This window comes from Hydra vulgaris, chromosome 03 (genome assembly GCF_038396675.1).
Source record: "Hydra vulgaris chromosome 03, alternate assembly HydraT2T_AEP".
In the NCBI taxonomy this organism is placed as follows: Eukaryota; Metazoa; Cnidaria; class Hydrozoa; order Anthoathecata; family Hydridae; genus Hydra; species Hydra vulgaris.
In genome coordinates, this window is record NC_088922.1 from 35233130 (window position 1) to 35249576 (window position 16447).

The 16447-nt window shown below is 27.2% G+C and overlaps 1 protein-coding gene across 14 annotated transcripts in view; it reads right to left on the minus strand.

Annotated features, from left to right (window-relative positions):
• Nucleotides 1–861: 861 nt before the first annotated feature.
• The window catches only part of LOC100200897 (uncharacterized), a 100246-nt gene continuing 84660 nt past the window's right edge, over nt 862–16447 (minus strand). For 9 of the 14 annotated variants that reach the window (XM_065793028.1, XM_065793019.1, XM_065793020.1 and 6 more), the window contains 16 exons: nt 15944–16058; nt 15710–15866; nt 15339–15430; nt 14939–15121; nt 14415–14754; nt 14258–14320; nt 12157–12692; nt 11772–11964; nt 10282–11663; nt 9989–10141; nt 7775–7922; nt 4301–4437; nt 3953–4224; nt 3658–3876; nt 3267–3585; nt 1315–2966 (listed from right to left, as the gene is read on the minus strand). In XM_065793028.1, the coding sequence (XP_065649100.1) occupies nt 1617–2966; nt 3267–3585; nt 3658–3876; nt 3953–4224; nt 4301–4437; nt 7775–7922; nt 9989–10141; nt 10282–11663; nt 11772–11964; nt 12157–12692; nt 14258–14320; nt 14415–14754; nt 14939–15121; nt 15339–15430; nt 15710–15866; nt 15944–16058 (5659 nt within the window). In that variant the 3' untranslated portion in view covers nt 1315–1616. Of the gene's footprint in view, nt 2967–3266; nt 3586–3657; nt 3877–3952; nt 4225–4300; nt 4438–7774; nt 7923–9988; nt 10142–10281; nt 11664–11771; nt 11965–12156; nt 12693–14257; nt 14321–14414; nt 14755–14938; nt 15122–15338; nt 15431–15709; nt 15867–15943; nt 16059–16447 lie in introns of all 14 variants that reach the window. The other 5 variants (XM_065793033.1, XM_065793029.1, XM_065793030.1 and 2 more) reach the window with 1 other exon arrangement.

Consider the following 16447-nt stretch of genomic DNA (forward strand, 5'->3'; position numbering starts at 1 on the left):
CCTTGCAATTTTGTAAAAATTTATTAATTTTTTTGTTTATCTTATCCTTGTTAAATGCTTATTTGCGGTTTGATGACAAGATCCTCGCGATCTACTTTCAGGTACCTTGTTTATATTTGTTACATTTTCTATTATCAAGTTGTACAACGACCAACAAATATAAACCAAAAAAAATATATATATATATGTAAAATTAGAAATATAATATATAAATAAATATATAATAATATATAAATAAATATAATAAATAAAAAAATATAAAATTAGAAAAGTTATTATTTGCAGTTAAGTTCATGCCATTTACAGCTGCATCCAAAGTTAGGATTACAAACTTCAGCTGGCTAACTTCAGGTTTTCTATATATTATATATGAATAAATATCAATACTTTTAATGTATAAAAATTACATTTTTATACATTAAAAGTATTGATATTTTAAATAAATTACAAAGTCTTATAAATAGGTATTATAAGATGTATTAGTATAAAAACAAGTTAACTTTACAATTAAAATTAAAAAGTAGAGTGCAAAGCGATCTTGAGATATTTACTTGTAATTGACACTAGTGATTTAACGATAAAATTACAAATCGATATATAACTAAAACAGTTAAAACACTTAAAACTTTTTGTTTTATGTTTAGTTAAATTTAAACAAAAATTTCTTTTATTTTTTATGTTTTCATATAAGAATGAATAAATTATAGTTAACACCTTCTTAAAATATTTAAAAGGTGCAGGTCTAAAATATCTAAGGGTTGCAGGTCTAAGAACAATCAAGTTCTATACTAGTTCAATCGGTCCTTGAGTTTGATTGTGAAAACATCAAAAACGTTTAGTTATAAAAAAAACCCTGAGAAATAAATAAAACATGTTTAAAACTTTTCACAAAATTTACAATTTTATTAGAAAATCAACATAAAATAAAAAGATATAAAAATTTAGCAACTTATGTTTTTGTAATAAGTTTTAATTCGGAAAAGTAAAGTTCAGAAACTCTTGGTTAGTTTAAAACTTTTTTGAAAATATTTAATTAAAAAAAAAGTAATAAAGAGAATATTTCTAATATAGACGTATATCAAATAATCAGAAAGGTATCCATATTTCAATTAAAAGAAAGGTATTCATGTTTCGATTTATTAAATCATTCAGATTCTGCGGTTACGACATAACAAAAAATGAGAGAAAAAAAAATTGGAAGAAAACATAAAATAATTTCAGCATCGATCACCATGTAAAAATTTGGCGTATAAACGATAAAAAAATCTCAAAAAGATTTAAATGTCAAGTACTGTTGTTTCCTTTCCGTTTTCATTTTTGGTTGAAGTTCATACGTTTCATTCATTATAAAATACGAAACTTGAATGTTGTAGCGTTTTATTCATTATAGAATACGAAACCAAAATGTAGCGTCTTCAAAGAAACACGCCAGATTTAAAACCGTGAACTCTTAGAAACAAAAAGCTTTATTTCTTTTTGATAAACGACAACAAACTGGCATCCTAAAGGGAGAATTAAAAAAGAAAATAAATGGAGGGTAAGGTGACAAAGGAAAAAGGAGTTTGGAGGGTAGTAATGTTTAAAAAGGGCAAAAATATGCTTTTAAAAATAATTCTTTATGAAAAAAAAGATTCTCTGCTTATGATGGAAAAATTAGATTCGCGCCGAGAGACAACAGGTTTTCTATTGTACAAATTTCCAATGTAAAACTGTTGTGTTTCTTCTGCAACCAACTGCTGCTCTAAATCATGCTTCTGTTCTATAAAGCTTATGATTGCTGTTTCAATAGATAAATTGTCGTGGATGCACTCAAGCAACTCTTGGCCAAGTATTTGCGAGTTTTTGTTAATCCCTTGAAAGTTGCGAGTGACATTTTCATAACAAGACTGACATAGTAAATCAGAACCTTGCTTTGTATTTAGTGGAGATAATGCCGATAGGTTATGTTGTGTATTTTCTTCTTTTTTATGATAATGACGTTTAACAGCTTCTAACTTTTTTTCAAGTTCATTATTATACTTTATATAACCCACAAGATTTCGACTAATTCGCTGATAATCTTCAATAATTCTCTTCCTATCACTCTTCTGTATCGATAACTTTGTCTCCAAACGTTTATTCTCATATACTAATGAATCTCGCTCATTTTGTAACTGAGCAATTAAGTTACCCTGGTCATGTATGCTATGCTGAACAATTCTAGTACTTACCATATTTAAGGTTCTTTCTTCTTGAAGATTATTACATCTTTCCATTAGATCAGCAGCTTCTTCCTTAAAGTTTTTACGTTCAGTTTCTGATTGTAATAAATCATCTTCGAGATATTGAAAATGTCTATGTAATTCTATTGTTTCTAGCAATACTTTAGCACTTTTACTGGGTGTGCCATTAATTCGCAACTCCATTTCTAGAAGGTCCTCATAAATAACACGCAAATGAGTTTCAAGCTGGGAATTGCGTTCTTTATATTGTAACAAGTTTTTTTCAATAATTTTTTTAAAGTGAACTACATTAATAACATTATTTTCAGCAATATTTAATTGGTTATTTAAAGAACGAATCTCTTCTAACAAGCACACTTGTTCATTCTCAAAAGATTCTATATCAACCTTTAGCTTCTGAAATTCGTAATGAAGACATGTCAATCCGTTCGATAAATAACGGTCACTATTGGTAATTTCATTAATATTTCGAGTTAAGTGACGTTCCGCGTCTTTAAGTTTTAACCTTTCAACCGTAGCCAAACAAAGATCCTGATGTGCTGATTGCAAATCTTCAATAGAGTTATTAACACAAAAGTTCAAAATTTTATTTGCATAATCTGCAGCGTGTAGATCCTCTAAAAGAATATTTTTTTCATGATCCATATCGTATTGCTGGTTCAATAAATTGCTCACATAGCTGATGGAATCCTCCATGCAAGTCGATAAAGTATTTGATGACTCATCATTTTGCATATCAAAATGCTAGAAAAAATGTTTTTATTAGACTAAAATTAAAAAAAAAAATCTGGGACAAGACACAGGTAGACACATGCACAGTACAAGCATATATAAAAAGACAGAATACATACACATATAGTAGAAACGTAATAAAACTTTCACACATAGTAAAACGCATAAAACAACACATACATATTTAGTAAAACGTGATATTTGATACAATCTGACAATGTAAATATATAGACAAAAGCAAACAAGAAAGTATATAACAGTTGATCAAAACGAGCACAACCTATTATAAACCAATTCAAATAAAACTTAAACCTGTATAATTTTTCTAAGCTGACTTCTCAGCTCATCTTTTTCAAAAGCAAGCAACTTTAATCTCTGTTCTAACTCTTCTTGCTCATTCTTCAATGCAATTTTTTCAATGTTGTATTCATTCAACTCTATTTTCATTTGTTTTACTTGGTTTGTTATATCAAAATTTGCATCACTTTGTTCTAAATTGAGATTTTCTTGCTTTTTAATCACTTCTGTAACTTCTCTTTTAAGTGGTGATAATGCTCTCGCTAATTGTTGCAATTCAGAATTCAATATTGCTCTCTCACGATCTGCTGAATCAAGATCTGCTACCAACAATCTGAAAAATTCATTATTTAGATTTAATCTTAAATTGTTTACAAAGTGAAAAAAAGAAAAGGAAATTACTTACTGTCTATGACTTTCTGCTTTGGTTGCTTTTGAGCGAAGGTGTGAAATATCAAGCTCAGCCATTAGCAATTTATCTTTAAAAGTTTTGATTTTTTCTTCAGATTCTAGTTTCTCTTTTTCTAATTTCTCCACGAGCTGTTTAGATTGCTCCAACTGTTCTTGTTGAGTATACTGCTGGGTGCATAAATCTAAATTACGCCCTTCAGTGGCACATAACTGCCTAAATAAAATATAAAAAATGAATCAAGAAAGTTAAATAATTTAAAATATTTTTCATATAATATCTTAATACTAACCTTAATAATTCTTCGGTTTTTTCAGCAGCTAAAGCAAGTTCAGATTCTTGTTTCATGTAAAGACTTTCAAGTTGCTCAACTTTGTTTTCGAGTTTAGTATTCTCATGCAATATAATCGCAATTTCTTTACGCAATTCACAGTTTTGATTTTTAAGATATTCTGCTTCTGATTTAAGTTGATTTTGTTCACGAATATGTTCTTCAATCTGAAACTCTAGTTTTTCAATGCTTTGTTTGAAATAAATCTTCTCTTGGTAAACTGAAGATGAGTCCTAAAGCCAGAACAATTCAGTAATTTACTTGTAAACATTTTAAAAATATATAATAAAGAAAGAAAATTAAATGAACCTTCTGTTGATTGTTTTGATAATTATTAGAAACAAGTTGACGCTCTATGGACAATAACTTCTTCTCCAAAACAAGTTTTTCTTCACTCAGCTCCACTAATCGAGTTTTAAAACTCATCATGTTCTCTATTAAAGACCCTGAATAATGATATTTGTGTCTAGTGAGTACAAAATTATTTTTTCAAGATATATAAATTCTTTTTTTATACAAATACCAGGATCAAGAAACAACACTGATACATACTTCAAATTGGGACAAACAGTATATGTATGTATATATCTAAACTTATATATCGATTTATAAATATATTTACTACTATTTATTTAGGTTACTATGCAGACTATTGCTTTTGAAATAAACATCTTAAACTAAAAACTATTTCAGAAAGAAAAAAAACTTGTTTATGTTGATACTGCCTGCCCAAACCTAAAATGATGATGTACATAGTCTTGTCTATTAATGAATAGTGTTATCAGGTGATATAAATGCCATTGAATTGGGAGTAAAATGGCTATTAATGAGTAGTGTTATCAGGTTATATAAATGTGATTGAATTAGGAGTAAAATGGCTATCAATGAATAGTGTTATCAGGTGACATCAATACCATTGAATTAGGACTAAAAATATTAGTTAGAGGTTTTTTTGGCAAGATTTAAAAAAATTGTTTTTGTGTGTAGAAAGTGAAAATAGTTGCTAACATTTTCTTTTCTTAGTTAAATTGCCTACTGGGGCTCTTAAATTTTCAATGTCAAGAGTCGTAATGAAATACTGGTACTGAAAATGGTAGATACCTATTTTAGGTTTTTAGGGCGTACATGAATCTGGTACTAGACTAAAAGTAAATTTTACATTTTACCCCTAAAATTAAAGGTCAAATAAAATGTCTAAATGTAGCAATACTTTAAAAACAGTTGTATTGACATAAAATAGCTACATAACTTATTTTCATGATAGGGAGCATCAACTGAATTCTGCATTTGTTAAAATGTAAATTACTTACACCAGAAAAAATTTACCCTCTTACCTCCCTTACCTCTCAGTTTTAAAAGCAATTAAAAAAATTTCAAAACTTTAGAGCAATGTAAATCAAAATCTACTGATTAAGGAAAAATCTCAAAAAAATTAAATTTAAATTATTTCGATAAAAGCTTGAAGCAGAACAATCTAATATTTCAAAAAAACTGTTTTTTGATTGTAAAAGAGCAAAGTTATTTGATACTTTGTATATAATTTGTAGATCTATTTTAAATAGTGATGACAGGTTTGAATTTCAAAAATATTTAAAAATCTACAATATTAAAAAAAAAAAAAAATTAATCTAGAAATAATTGACTAAATTGACACTGGCATGACTATCTTAATTATTAAATTAATAGTTTCAAATTTTATTTAAGGATTGTTTAACAAACACTTTGTATGTCTCTGTGAAAATAGTATTGATTTTTGATTTTTTTAAAATTAGCAAAACTTTAGACATATAGGTTAAATAAGTGAAAGATAGCAAGAGCATTTTAAAATGGGAAGATTTAATTTGTTAATCAAAGAATGAAATTTAACTTCAACAAGTCTATGTATTCAAGAAACATATACAAAGCTAACTTTAAATGCGAAAAGAATATAAAATCAACAAAATATCTAAAATCAATACCAACTCTAAGTGATTAGGAAATAAGTGATTAAAATATAGGTGATTAGGATATAAACAACATGGATGTTGGGGTTTGTTACTTAAATGGCATACATCCCTTAAGAGTGCTGTGACTAAAGATGATTGGACAAGAGTGCATGCAGTTTTTAAAGATGATTGGACAAGAGTGCATGCAGTTTTTAAAGATGATTGGACAAGAGTGCATGCAGTTTTTAAAGATGATTGGACAAGAGTGCATGCAGTTTTTAAAGATGATTGGACAAGAGTGCATGCAGTTTTTAAAGATGATTGGACAAGAGTGCATGCAGTTTTTAAAGAAGATTGGACAAAAGTTTTTAAAGGGAAAATTAAAACTCCATAAATATAATGTATCCCACTGCTAGTAAAGCATTAACAAACAAAACTAATTACATTAAATAATGGGTAAGCTGGGGTGTGGTGTAAGTGAAACAATTTTTTTATACCAAAAAGAGTATTCAAAACACAAATTATTATTACTCTGCATGTTAATATTGATATACTTAAATAAACATTATTAGCAACTAAGTTAAATAATTGTATCCACCAATTAATATTTAATTAACAATTAATTTTAATTAATTAAATATTATTAGATTATGTTTAGTTGGGTTTTATTTTTATATTTATTTTATGCTTGATATGCAACCAATTTTATGTGGGCATAAACCTATATTTATGTTTTCAATTCATAACAAACTTTATGTTCTGGTACATCACATTAAGTAAATGGAATGTTCATTTGAAACCGAGTTATATTAACTTCTTTATTTAGTTTTTATGTTACATTTGAGTTGATCTTATAAGACATTTTAGAAAAATAAAATTTTTTTTACAATATTTTATGACAATTACCCATAAAATTTATAAATTTATGTTTAACAATATGTTAATGTTTTTTAACATAGTACTGACATTAATCTTACAGATTAGAAACCACTAAAGATTCAATACTTTATTAGATGTTGCATTTTGATTGATACACCTGAATTTATGACTAAAATGTTTTTTCACTCCAACAAACTACTGGGTTTGTTCTAACTACTGAATTTACAACTATATATGCACTACCTTATTCAATCCTCGGAATTAGATAAAATGCAATAATTTGCCGACCTCAATCTTTTAGAGGTCAGCATCAGGTTGGCAAAAAAAAATTTGATACAAAGGTCAATGCCGACAATACTTTGAGGTCGGCAGTTTTGTCGGCATTGCTGAATGCCAACCCTAATTCTGAGGGTTGGTTATTAATGTCTGAAGTTGACAGAACATTTAAAACTAAAAGCAATTATTTGTGTAAGGCTATATATGCAAAAATTGTTGGAATATAATAGAAAATACACAAAGAGAAATATACAAAAGCTGCACCATAATAATTAAAATATTCCACATCATCATAATTAGTTATAACAAGTAATTAGTTTTCAAAGTCACAAATCGCTCCACTCTTAAAGTATTGGCTATATTATATTTGGAAATAGTTGAACTTTTTCTAAACACATATGCTGTATTTTAAGTATTGTTACGAAGATTTTATTTGATTTATTATTAGAAATATTTAAATATGGCTGAAACATAGTACCAGATTAAAGTTCCCCATCCTAATAAAATTTTCAACAGTATTGATGTAACTAACTTTATTAACTTGACTTGTCATTAAAATGTCAAAAAAATACTTGTGTTTGCTGATCCCTATCTCCCTAGTTCCTATGAGCATAAAATAAAATTATATATCAACAAAAAACACTTCAATCAAATTTACAAAACAGTTAGGTACGTTGCAAAATAAATAAAGTACAGCATTTACCACATGAATTGTTATCACTGAGTAGTGCTTGAAGTTCTTCTCTTTCTTTTTTTAGATTTTCAGCAACTGAAGCAATCAACTCAAATTTTGACTTTAATTCACCAATCAATTGCTTCCTTAAAACTGCTGGTTCTTCCATAAAATCATTCTTTATTAACAATAAATAAATATATATGCATTTATATATATATATATATATATATATATATATATATATATATATATATATATATATATATATATATATATATATATATATATATATATATATATATATATATAATATATAGCACTAACTAAATGCTGCAATTTTGTTTTTAGGCAATTCACAAACAACATGACAAGAACAAATGAAGAAAGCCTCAGTTAAATGTTTTAAAATGCTTTTTAATAGAAAAAACATTGATATAGGTTTTACTTAATCCCCATCTTATTTGATTCATTTGCAGAACAAACTCTAGCTTCAAAATTGTCAAGCACAAAATTAGAATTAAAATCAGAAGATTATAAGGAAAAATTTACATGTAAGAAATTGAAAAATGTAAAGTATTAAATAGGAAAATTTCACCTATGTCTTTAGATGGTTGGAGTTATGTTCTTTTTAACAGAAAAGCAAGTGACAATGGAAAGGTAAATGACAAGTAAACGAAACAGATTAAATTCAAATTGTTAAAATAACTGTTGCTTTGGATTAGTTGCAAAAAGATTATTATATCTTTAAAAAAAACTTTTGAAAAGATAATATTTTGTTTTGTATATATCTGATGAAAAAATAAATTGAAAACTCAATGTCCTTAGAATGAGAGTGAAGCTTATTTCTTTGCAAATGCTTTGCTTTGTCATGCTATGATCATCATGATTGTTCGTTTACTGGTAACATCCAGTATGTCCTGTCACATGTTCTGCTGCTTTGTAGATCTTGCTTTTCATAGATTAATAGCAGTCAAACCTGACATAAAACACCCCCTGCTTTGGGGCTTGTGGTTGAGACTAGTGATAGTATATCTAATCTTTACTCAGATGTATAAAAAAATTAATTAAAATTGATAATGATGAATGGATATGATATTGATGAATGAAATCATATATCCAATTCATCTCAAAATTAGGACCAACTGAATTTGCTTTAACTCTCTACCTCTTTAAATATCATATTTTCTCCTGCATTGAGTCTTGTTTTTGTATTTGGTTAGTTCCAAATGGTCTTTCTCTTTCAAACAAGTTAAAAAAACATATAGTAAATGTAGTGACACCATAATACATTTCATGAAAAAGCATACAAAAAGTGCAGTTAAAAGACCAAATTAACTTAAGCCCAAAGAACAATAGAATTATAAAACTATAGATTACTTAACCATTAATTCCAATTACACATATGAGATCTGGTACTCATATGTGTAATTGGAATTAATTACACATATGAGTGTAAGATACTTAAGATCATTGAAATGGTAGAAGCATGAGACATTTAGAAAATTATGGACAATATTCACAGGAATCAATCTTTCAAAACCTCTTTTAATTAAGGAATCAACCTCTCAAATTCTCAATTATTAAATTAATGCAAACATCCTAACAACAACAACAACAAAATTTTTTTAAAGCTTAAGTTTTAATTTCAGCAGTTCTCTGTGACAAGATCTTACAGTCTTCTTTGAATTTCCAATAGAATAACAAGATTTTAGATACCGAAATTCCAAGATTTTAAAGAGGTCTCTAAAAACATTGAATTTTGGCATATATATGGACATTATAGGGTTGCTAGATAACGTATAACAAGTGTACAAAAAATGAAACAATTATTAAGAGAAATATTATAAAATAATTTTCATGCAAATGACAATCAGCTTTTTTTATAGTAACTTCAAATTAAAGAGAAGATTATTTTTTTCTCCAAAAATAGTTTTCATGCAAATGACAATCAGCTTTTTTTATAGTAACTTCAAATTAAAGAGAAGATTATTTTTTCTTCAAAAAAAACCTGTAAAAAAGTCAACCTTGTACAAATGGTAAAAAGACAGTAATAAATAAAATTTATCTTAAAGCATTACAGGGCAACAGCTAACGCTATTATATTATCACTAATTGTAACTTATTTAGATGATGATGATAATGATGACGATGATGATGATAGTAATATCTACAGGTTACATAAAAATATTTAATCTACAGGTTACATAAAAATTAATGAATTATTGTATAAAATGATTTTACCTCTATGTCTTTTTCATTCTTTTCAAAGTTAGTCAAAATTTTATTAAATACATTGTTAAGGGTTTTTAATTCAGCAAATAAAGATTCTTCTTCAAGTTGACAAACATTAAGTTGATCAGTGAGGCTCGCATTTTGTGATTCTAATAATGCTAGCTATATAAAAAAGATGTTCTTTAATATAATTTCGTAAAAAGATATATCAAGACATTTAAAAAAATTACCTTTTTTTAATACTTAATTCACCATTTTATGTAATTTAGTAAAAGACTTTATCAAAGCATTTTAAAAATTACCTTTTCCTTAATACTTTCTTCACCATTTTGGGCTTTTAGTACTTTCTCCTTTAAATTAACAATATTTTTATTAAGGTCTTCCACAACTAAACGCGCGGTTTTTAAGTCTCCATCTAATTTTTCAAACTCTTGTTTTATATGTTTATTTTCAGCAGTTAAAACAACAGTTTCTTTTTGTAATATTCTTAAACTTTCATTAATTGTAAGCTGATCCATCTCTAAAAGTTGGTTTTTTTCTAAAACATTATCGAGTTCAATCTGTAGCTTTTCTCTTGCGTTCTTTGCAACTTCAACAGTTGATTCAAGAATTTCCTTTTCTTGCTCAATAACTTCTTTTGACTTGATCAATTCTGTTAGTCTCGTCTCAATAGCCATCTTTTCATCACTTAATACTGATATTAATGTTTGAAAGTTTGAAGTGTCTTCTTCAAGCACTCTTACTTCAGATGTAAGTTTTGCATTTCTTTCCCTTGATGTAATTAGTTCTTTTTGAATATCTTCTTTTTCTGCCATAAAAAATGCCAATCGCCTTTGCAAGTCCAATACTCTACCTTCAATCTCCGAGACTTCACCAGAGTGAATGCTTCTTCTTAAAAGTGCTCCATGCATAGAAAATGGCTTTAGCTTATCAGGTGTAGAAGAATTTGATGCAACTGATGTAGGTTGGCTTTGTGTTCGTCGTGCTATACATGCTTCATGATGTTCATTGTTCTCAAACTGATTTAACTGTTTTAAAAGACGTTCTTTTTCCATACAGACTTTATTAAAATTAACTTCTAATTCATCAAACTTTTCTTTAAACATCGCTAACTGCTCTATAAATTTATCTTTTTCAAAATTAAACATTTGTAAAATTTTCTCTTCATTTTTGTGTAGAATATTTATTTCAGACTTCATTTTGTCTGCTAATACAATGTCTTGCTTGAGCTTAACATTCTCAGTTTTCAAATTATTTACTTCGCGTTCAAGCTTCAAGCGTTCACTTTTTAATGCAGCAAGTTCACGCTGTAGGTGCTTTTCAACTTGTTTATAACTTGCAATATCTTCTTGAATAGATTCTTTCTGTCCTTTAAGTGCAGTATATGCTCGTTCAGTATTAGATTTATCAGCTTTGGCAAGAGATATATCTCGCTGAAAACGCCTGCGCTCAACCCTTAAGGAAGACATCTCTTGTCTTAAAGCATTAATTTCTTTAGCAAACTTCTCTTTTTCTGATCGAACACAACTAAGTAATCTTTCTTCCTTTGCTTTTAAGTTGTCAATATCATGCTTATAGTCAGAAGCTTGTGCTTCTAAAACACTTACAGCTTCTTCTAACATTCTGACATCTTCACGATATTTACCCAATTCTTCTTCCAAAAATGCTTTATCTTCTTCTAGAGCTAAATATACATTTTAAATACAATTTATAAATATTTATATCTAATATCATAAAAATAAAAAGATTAACATCAAAATGATCACAATATTTGCATAAACGATATTTTCACCTGTTAGTTCATTTTCTAACAATCCATTTTCTTCTCGACAACATGACCACTCTGTTTCCAAGATGATGTTGCGATCTCTTACATCCTCTAATTCTTCTTGTATGTGTCTTTTTTCTTCATTCTCTCTTGACTTTTCTCTTTCCATAATAGAAAGTTCTTCTTTTAAAGTACAAAGTAAACTGTCCAAAGCAACCTTATAAACAACAATACAATTTTTGTTATAAACCATGTAGCAATCTTGTTAATAAAAAAAATCTTACAAAACCATGAAGCAACCTTGTTAATAAAAAAAACAAACCATTATTTGTAGCAAATTTATTAATAAAAAATAATGACAAATAATTAATAAAGAAAACAAAAACTTTATATATTTAAAAATATTTGCCTTCTCATTTTTCAAATCCACAATCAGTCTTTCTTTTCTGGCGTTGTTATTATCACTAAGTTTTAAACTTGCTTCAAGTTGGGAATGATGCATGTCAACTTCAACAAGTCGTTTCTCCAGTTTATCTTTTTCTAGTTGGGTCTTCTCAATAAGCTCTTCTAGAACTAGATTTCTATCATTAGCAGCACAAAGTTTATTTTCCAACTTTTCTTTTAACTCTCTCACAGTTTGTAGATCTAATTCTATATCTTTGAGTTTTTCTTCTGCAGCAGCTTTCTCTTTTCGCAGTATAAACAATTCCTCTTGAAGTTTGCCAGTTGTATTCTTTTCTAACTGCAATTCTTCCATAATTTGATATACATTCAGTTTTGTATCATCAATTGACGGAACACCACTTTGCCATCCTTCTAGAAAATTTCCAGACTGAGCTTTGAGCAATAAGATACAACTCAGCAAAGCTTTATCAAACAATAAGTAATGCAATGAACTTTCCAAAGCTTGCAGATCATCAAAATGTTCATAACTTGAAATAGAATCTTAAAGGTAAAAAAGAAAAAATTACTTTTAATTTAAAAAAACCAAAACATGCAAACTTTACTTTAATTTTAGCCTTCAAAATTCAAAGGATTTCAGTTCAGCACGAATGTTATAGTTAGCCGATTGTAGGCTGGAAAACTTTTACTGCAATAAGAATAGTCATAAAATAAAGGCAAAATTTAATCTATCTACAGACTTTATCTATCTACAGGTTTTATCTATCTACATAATTTACCATATCTACATATATACATAATCTATCTACATAATTTATTCAAGCCCATTTTATTCCTAAGAGATTTAATACATGATGTCATTGATTTATTGTTTGTTTAAAAAATTGATCTTTTAAACAAACAAAAAAATCAATGAGGTCATGTACTCTTAAGAATAAAAACATGCTTGAATAAATTATCTAGTTTGTAGAAAGGACAACATTGATAGTGCCAGAAAGAAAGAAAATAATTAAATATTAAATAAAAGAGTCTTTTTAATTTTATTGTTCAAATGTGTAAACAATTTTCAAAATATGAAAGAAAGTTCCATTTGATGCTATATTTATTATTATACCATGTTAGAACTAACTTTAATTTTATGTTAGAAATTAGATGTTTTAATTAAAAGAAAATAGATTAACAAAAAAAAAACTTATATATTAATCCCATATTAACTGTTTTTTTATATTTTTGCATTATAATAGTGTTTAAATCAACTGTTTTTATTATAGTTATTGTCTAATTTATTTTAAAATTAATTTCTTGCTCCTTATTCTATTGTTGTTCAACTTATTTACATTTAGTTGGTAAAAATCTTGGTTGAACAAGTCTTTCTAGCAACTGATAAAATGCTGATTTCTTAAAAAAGGTTGGTATGCAATTGATATGTAAGTTGGTTGTATTCAATGTAAATCAATTATTGCATATTCCTTGTAGATTTTGTATTTCATTATTTAACCACCTTTTACTTTGTGTTATTTAATTTGTAATATTTAATTGAATAATTTAAAAAATAACACAATAGTTTGGGTGCAGAGTGCAATAGTTGGGGCTAAATACTGTTGAATAAAATCATAAAAATTTATCATGATTTAATGATTCTTTTTTTAAATTATCTTTTACTATTAAAAAAAAAAAAAATCAAATCTTATTATAAACAGAGTTGATAGAAGCTTATTAAGAGTTTTTGATAGAAACTTATTATGAGGTTTAGATTTTGTCATAAGTGAACATACTCTAAAAAGAGTAAATTTAGTAAAACATTTTTACTTTTTCTTGAAAATTTAGAGAATTAATTGTAGTTGTTCAAAAAATTGGTGGGTAATGGGTATAAAAGAACTTTTTAGAAGATGCAAAATATGTATAATTTATTACAGCCTTCTTTTAGTGTCTAGATTTTTAGCGCCTAGACTTAGTTAAGAAAACTTAATTGGTTATCTACCAGGAAATATTTCAATTTTGTTATCACTATTGTTTAACCACTTTGACTATAAAACTTTTAATTTATTTTCTTATCTTACAAATTTATATAAAAGCAAAACTTCTAGAAAGCTCATATAAAATCTTACCTCTGTGCTTGTCAAGAAGTGCAACCACATCATCTAATCGATTTAAATCAAGAAAGCCAGTATCTAAATTTAGCAACAATTTTATTTAAAAAAATATTTGATTAAAAAAAATTGTTTTGCCAAAAAAAATTTCATATTTATGCAAATTATTTCTCACTTTTCATTGATGCTTCAAATGTTTCCTTTAATTGTTTGACTGCATTTTGATTTGTAGTCTCTTTTAATTGAAGCAAAGAATTCATAACTCTTTTAAAACGTTCTTTTGTTTCACAAGATGGTTTCTTTCTTTCCAAGGAACAAAACTTTTTATTAGAACCATTAGCATATGAAATTTGTGCATGTTCAATAAATCGGGACATAGGCTCAAGTGTAAGTGGCAGATCGCTAATTGTTGATGCACTAGATTCTAGATAATCTGGGCTCATTATCACAGATGAATTACAACTTGAGTAGTTTGAGTTAACTTTTGATTTGTCACATAAGTAATCTTCCAACAACTAAGTTGCATGAAAATTATTTTATAAAAAATCACGTAATTAAAAAAAGTAATGTTTAACTTTTGCTCTAATCTAATTAAATCAACAGCAAAAACAAGCTCATCACAACTAATTTTAAAATTAGTAAAATTTGAAATTTAAAAATATTAACAACAACTTTTGATTATTATATATATTTTTTTACCTCAAGCAGTCCTTCCATACATTGCAAAACAAGATCTTGGTTTGAAGGAACAAACAGCGAGCTTGAGTTTGCACCAAGATTCTTTTGTTGAAAGTTATAAAACAAATGAAGAGTCATTAACTCAACCACTAACAAAGCTTGCACTTGCTTTGAGGCAGATGGAGAGGCTAATTTTGAAGCATTCTAAAAAAAAAAATTTTAAATTAAAAAAGACACTAGTAAATTTTCTTAATTTAAATTATGTAAAAAGAAAATCTTACTATCACTATTACTAGTGTCATATCACATTTGCATTATATATATATATATATATATATATATATATATATATATATATATATATATATATATATATATATATATATATATATATATATATATATATATGTATGTAATTTACCATTGGCAAAGAAAATCTTCTCGCAACAACTTCTATTTTTAATTGTGCAATTACTTTTTCATAGTCCTCTTTTTGCAAGTTCCAACTATGCTCTAAAAAAATATTTGCTCTGTTAAAAAAACTATTGCATATACAACACATACAAGCATATGTGTGAGTGCAAGTGTGTATGTGTGTGAGTGTGTTTGTGAGTGTGTGTATGTATGTGTGTGTGATGTATATATATACATACATATATAAATAATACATACATATTATACAAAACCTTTATACAACAGGATTTCTTTACAAATTTAAAAAAATATAAAAAAGTGTTTATCATAAATGCTACATAAACTTGCACATATAAGCATCCATATGAAATAAAAAACCTAGATTTTCTAGCTTGGCTGCTAGAGCTTCAGCTAATCTTTTGTAATCAACTTCATAATTGACATGTGCCATGACTTGTACTTTCATTGCACGTGAGCCAAAGTTTAAGCTGCACTTTGTTTCATGCAAGTCTTTAACAGTTGGAGCTATACATACCTAATGCAACATTTAGATTCAATCATTAGAAATACTTTATCAAATCAATGGCATTAACAAATTTATAAGAGACTTACTACTAAACGAGTTTTGCAGTTTCCTGATAAACCTTCTTGCAGAAGTCTGGTCAAAGTTGAATTACGAAAAGGAACATGAGTTTTATTCCCTTCTGCTAGTGCTTGAATTACATTTCTGAAATAAAAAATAGTTATCATTTGTCTATGATATACTATAAAATGTCAGACAAAAAGCTTTTCAAATTTCACAAGAAAGTTTTTTTAGATAAAATATCTAATAAAAGTGAAAGAATTACATTTCTAAAATAAAAATGGTTACTATATGATGTCTATCAGATTATAAAATAGGATATAAATATTATAGCAATTTCTTTAAATAGGGAAAATCATTCAACGCATGGCTTGTTGTAGTTGCAAAAAAAAAAGGAAGAAAAAGAACCCCCTCCCCTCCAAAAACAAACAAACATTGCTCTCCCTGTTTTGTGTACAGCGAATTACAAGTAACTGGGTCTTTCATTACATACAACTGAGAATTGTCTAAATGATAGACTAAATAGAAGTTAA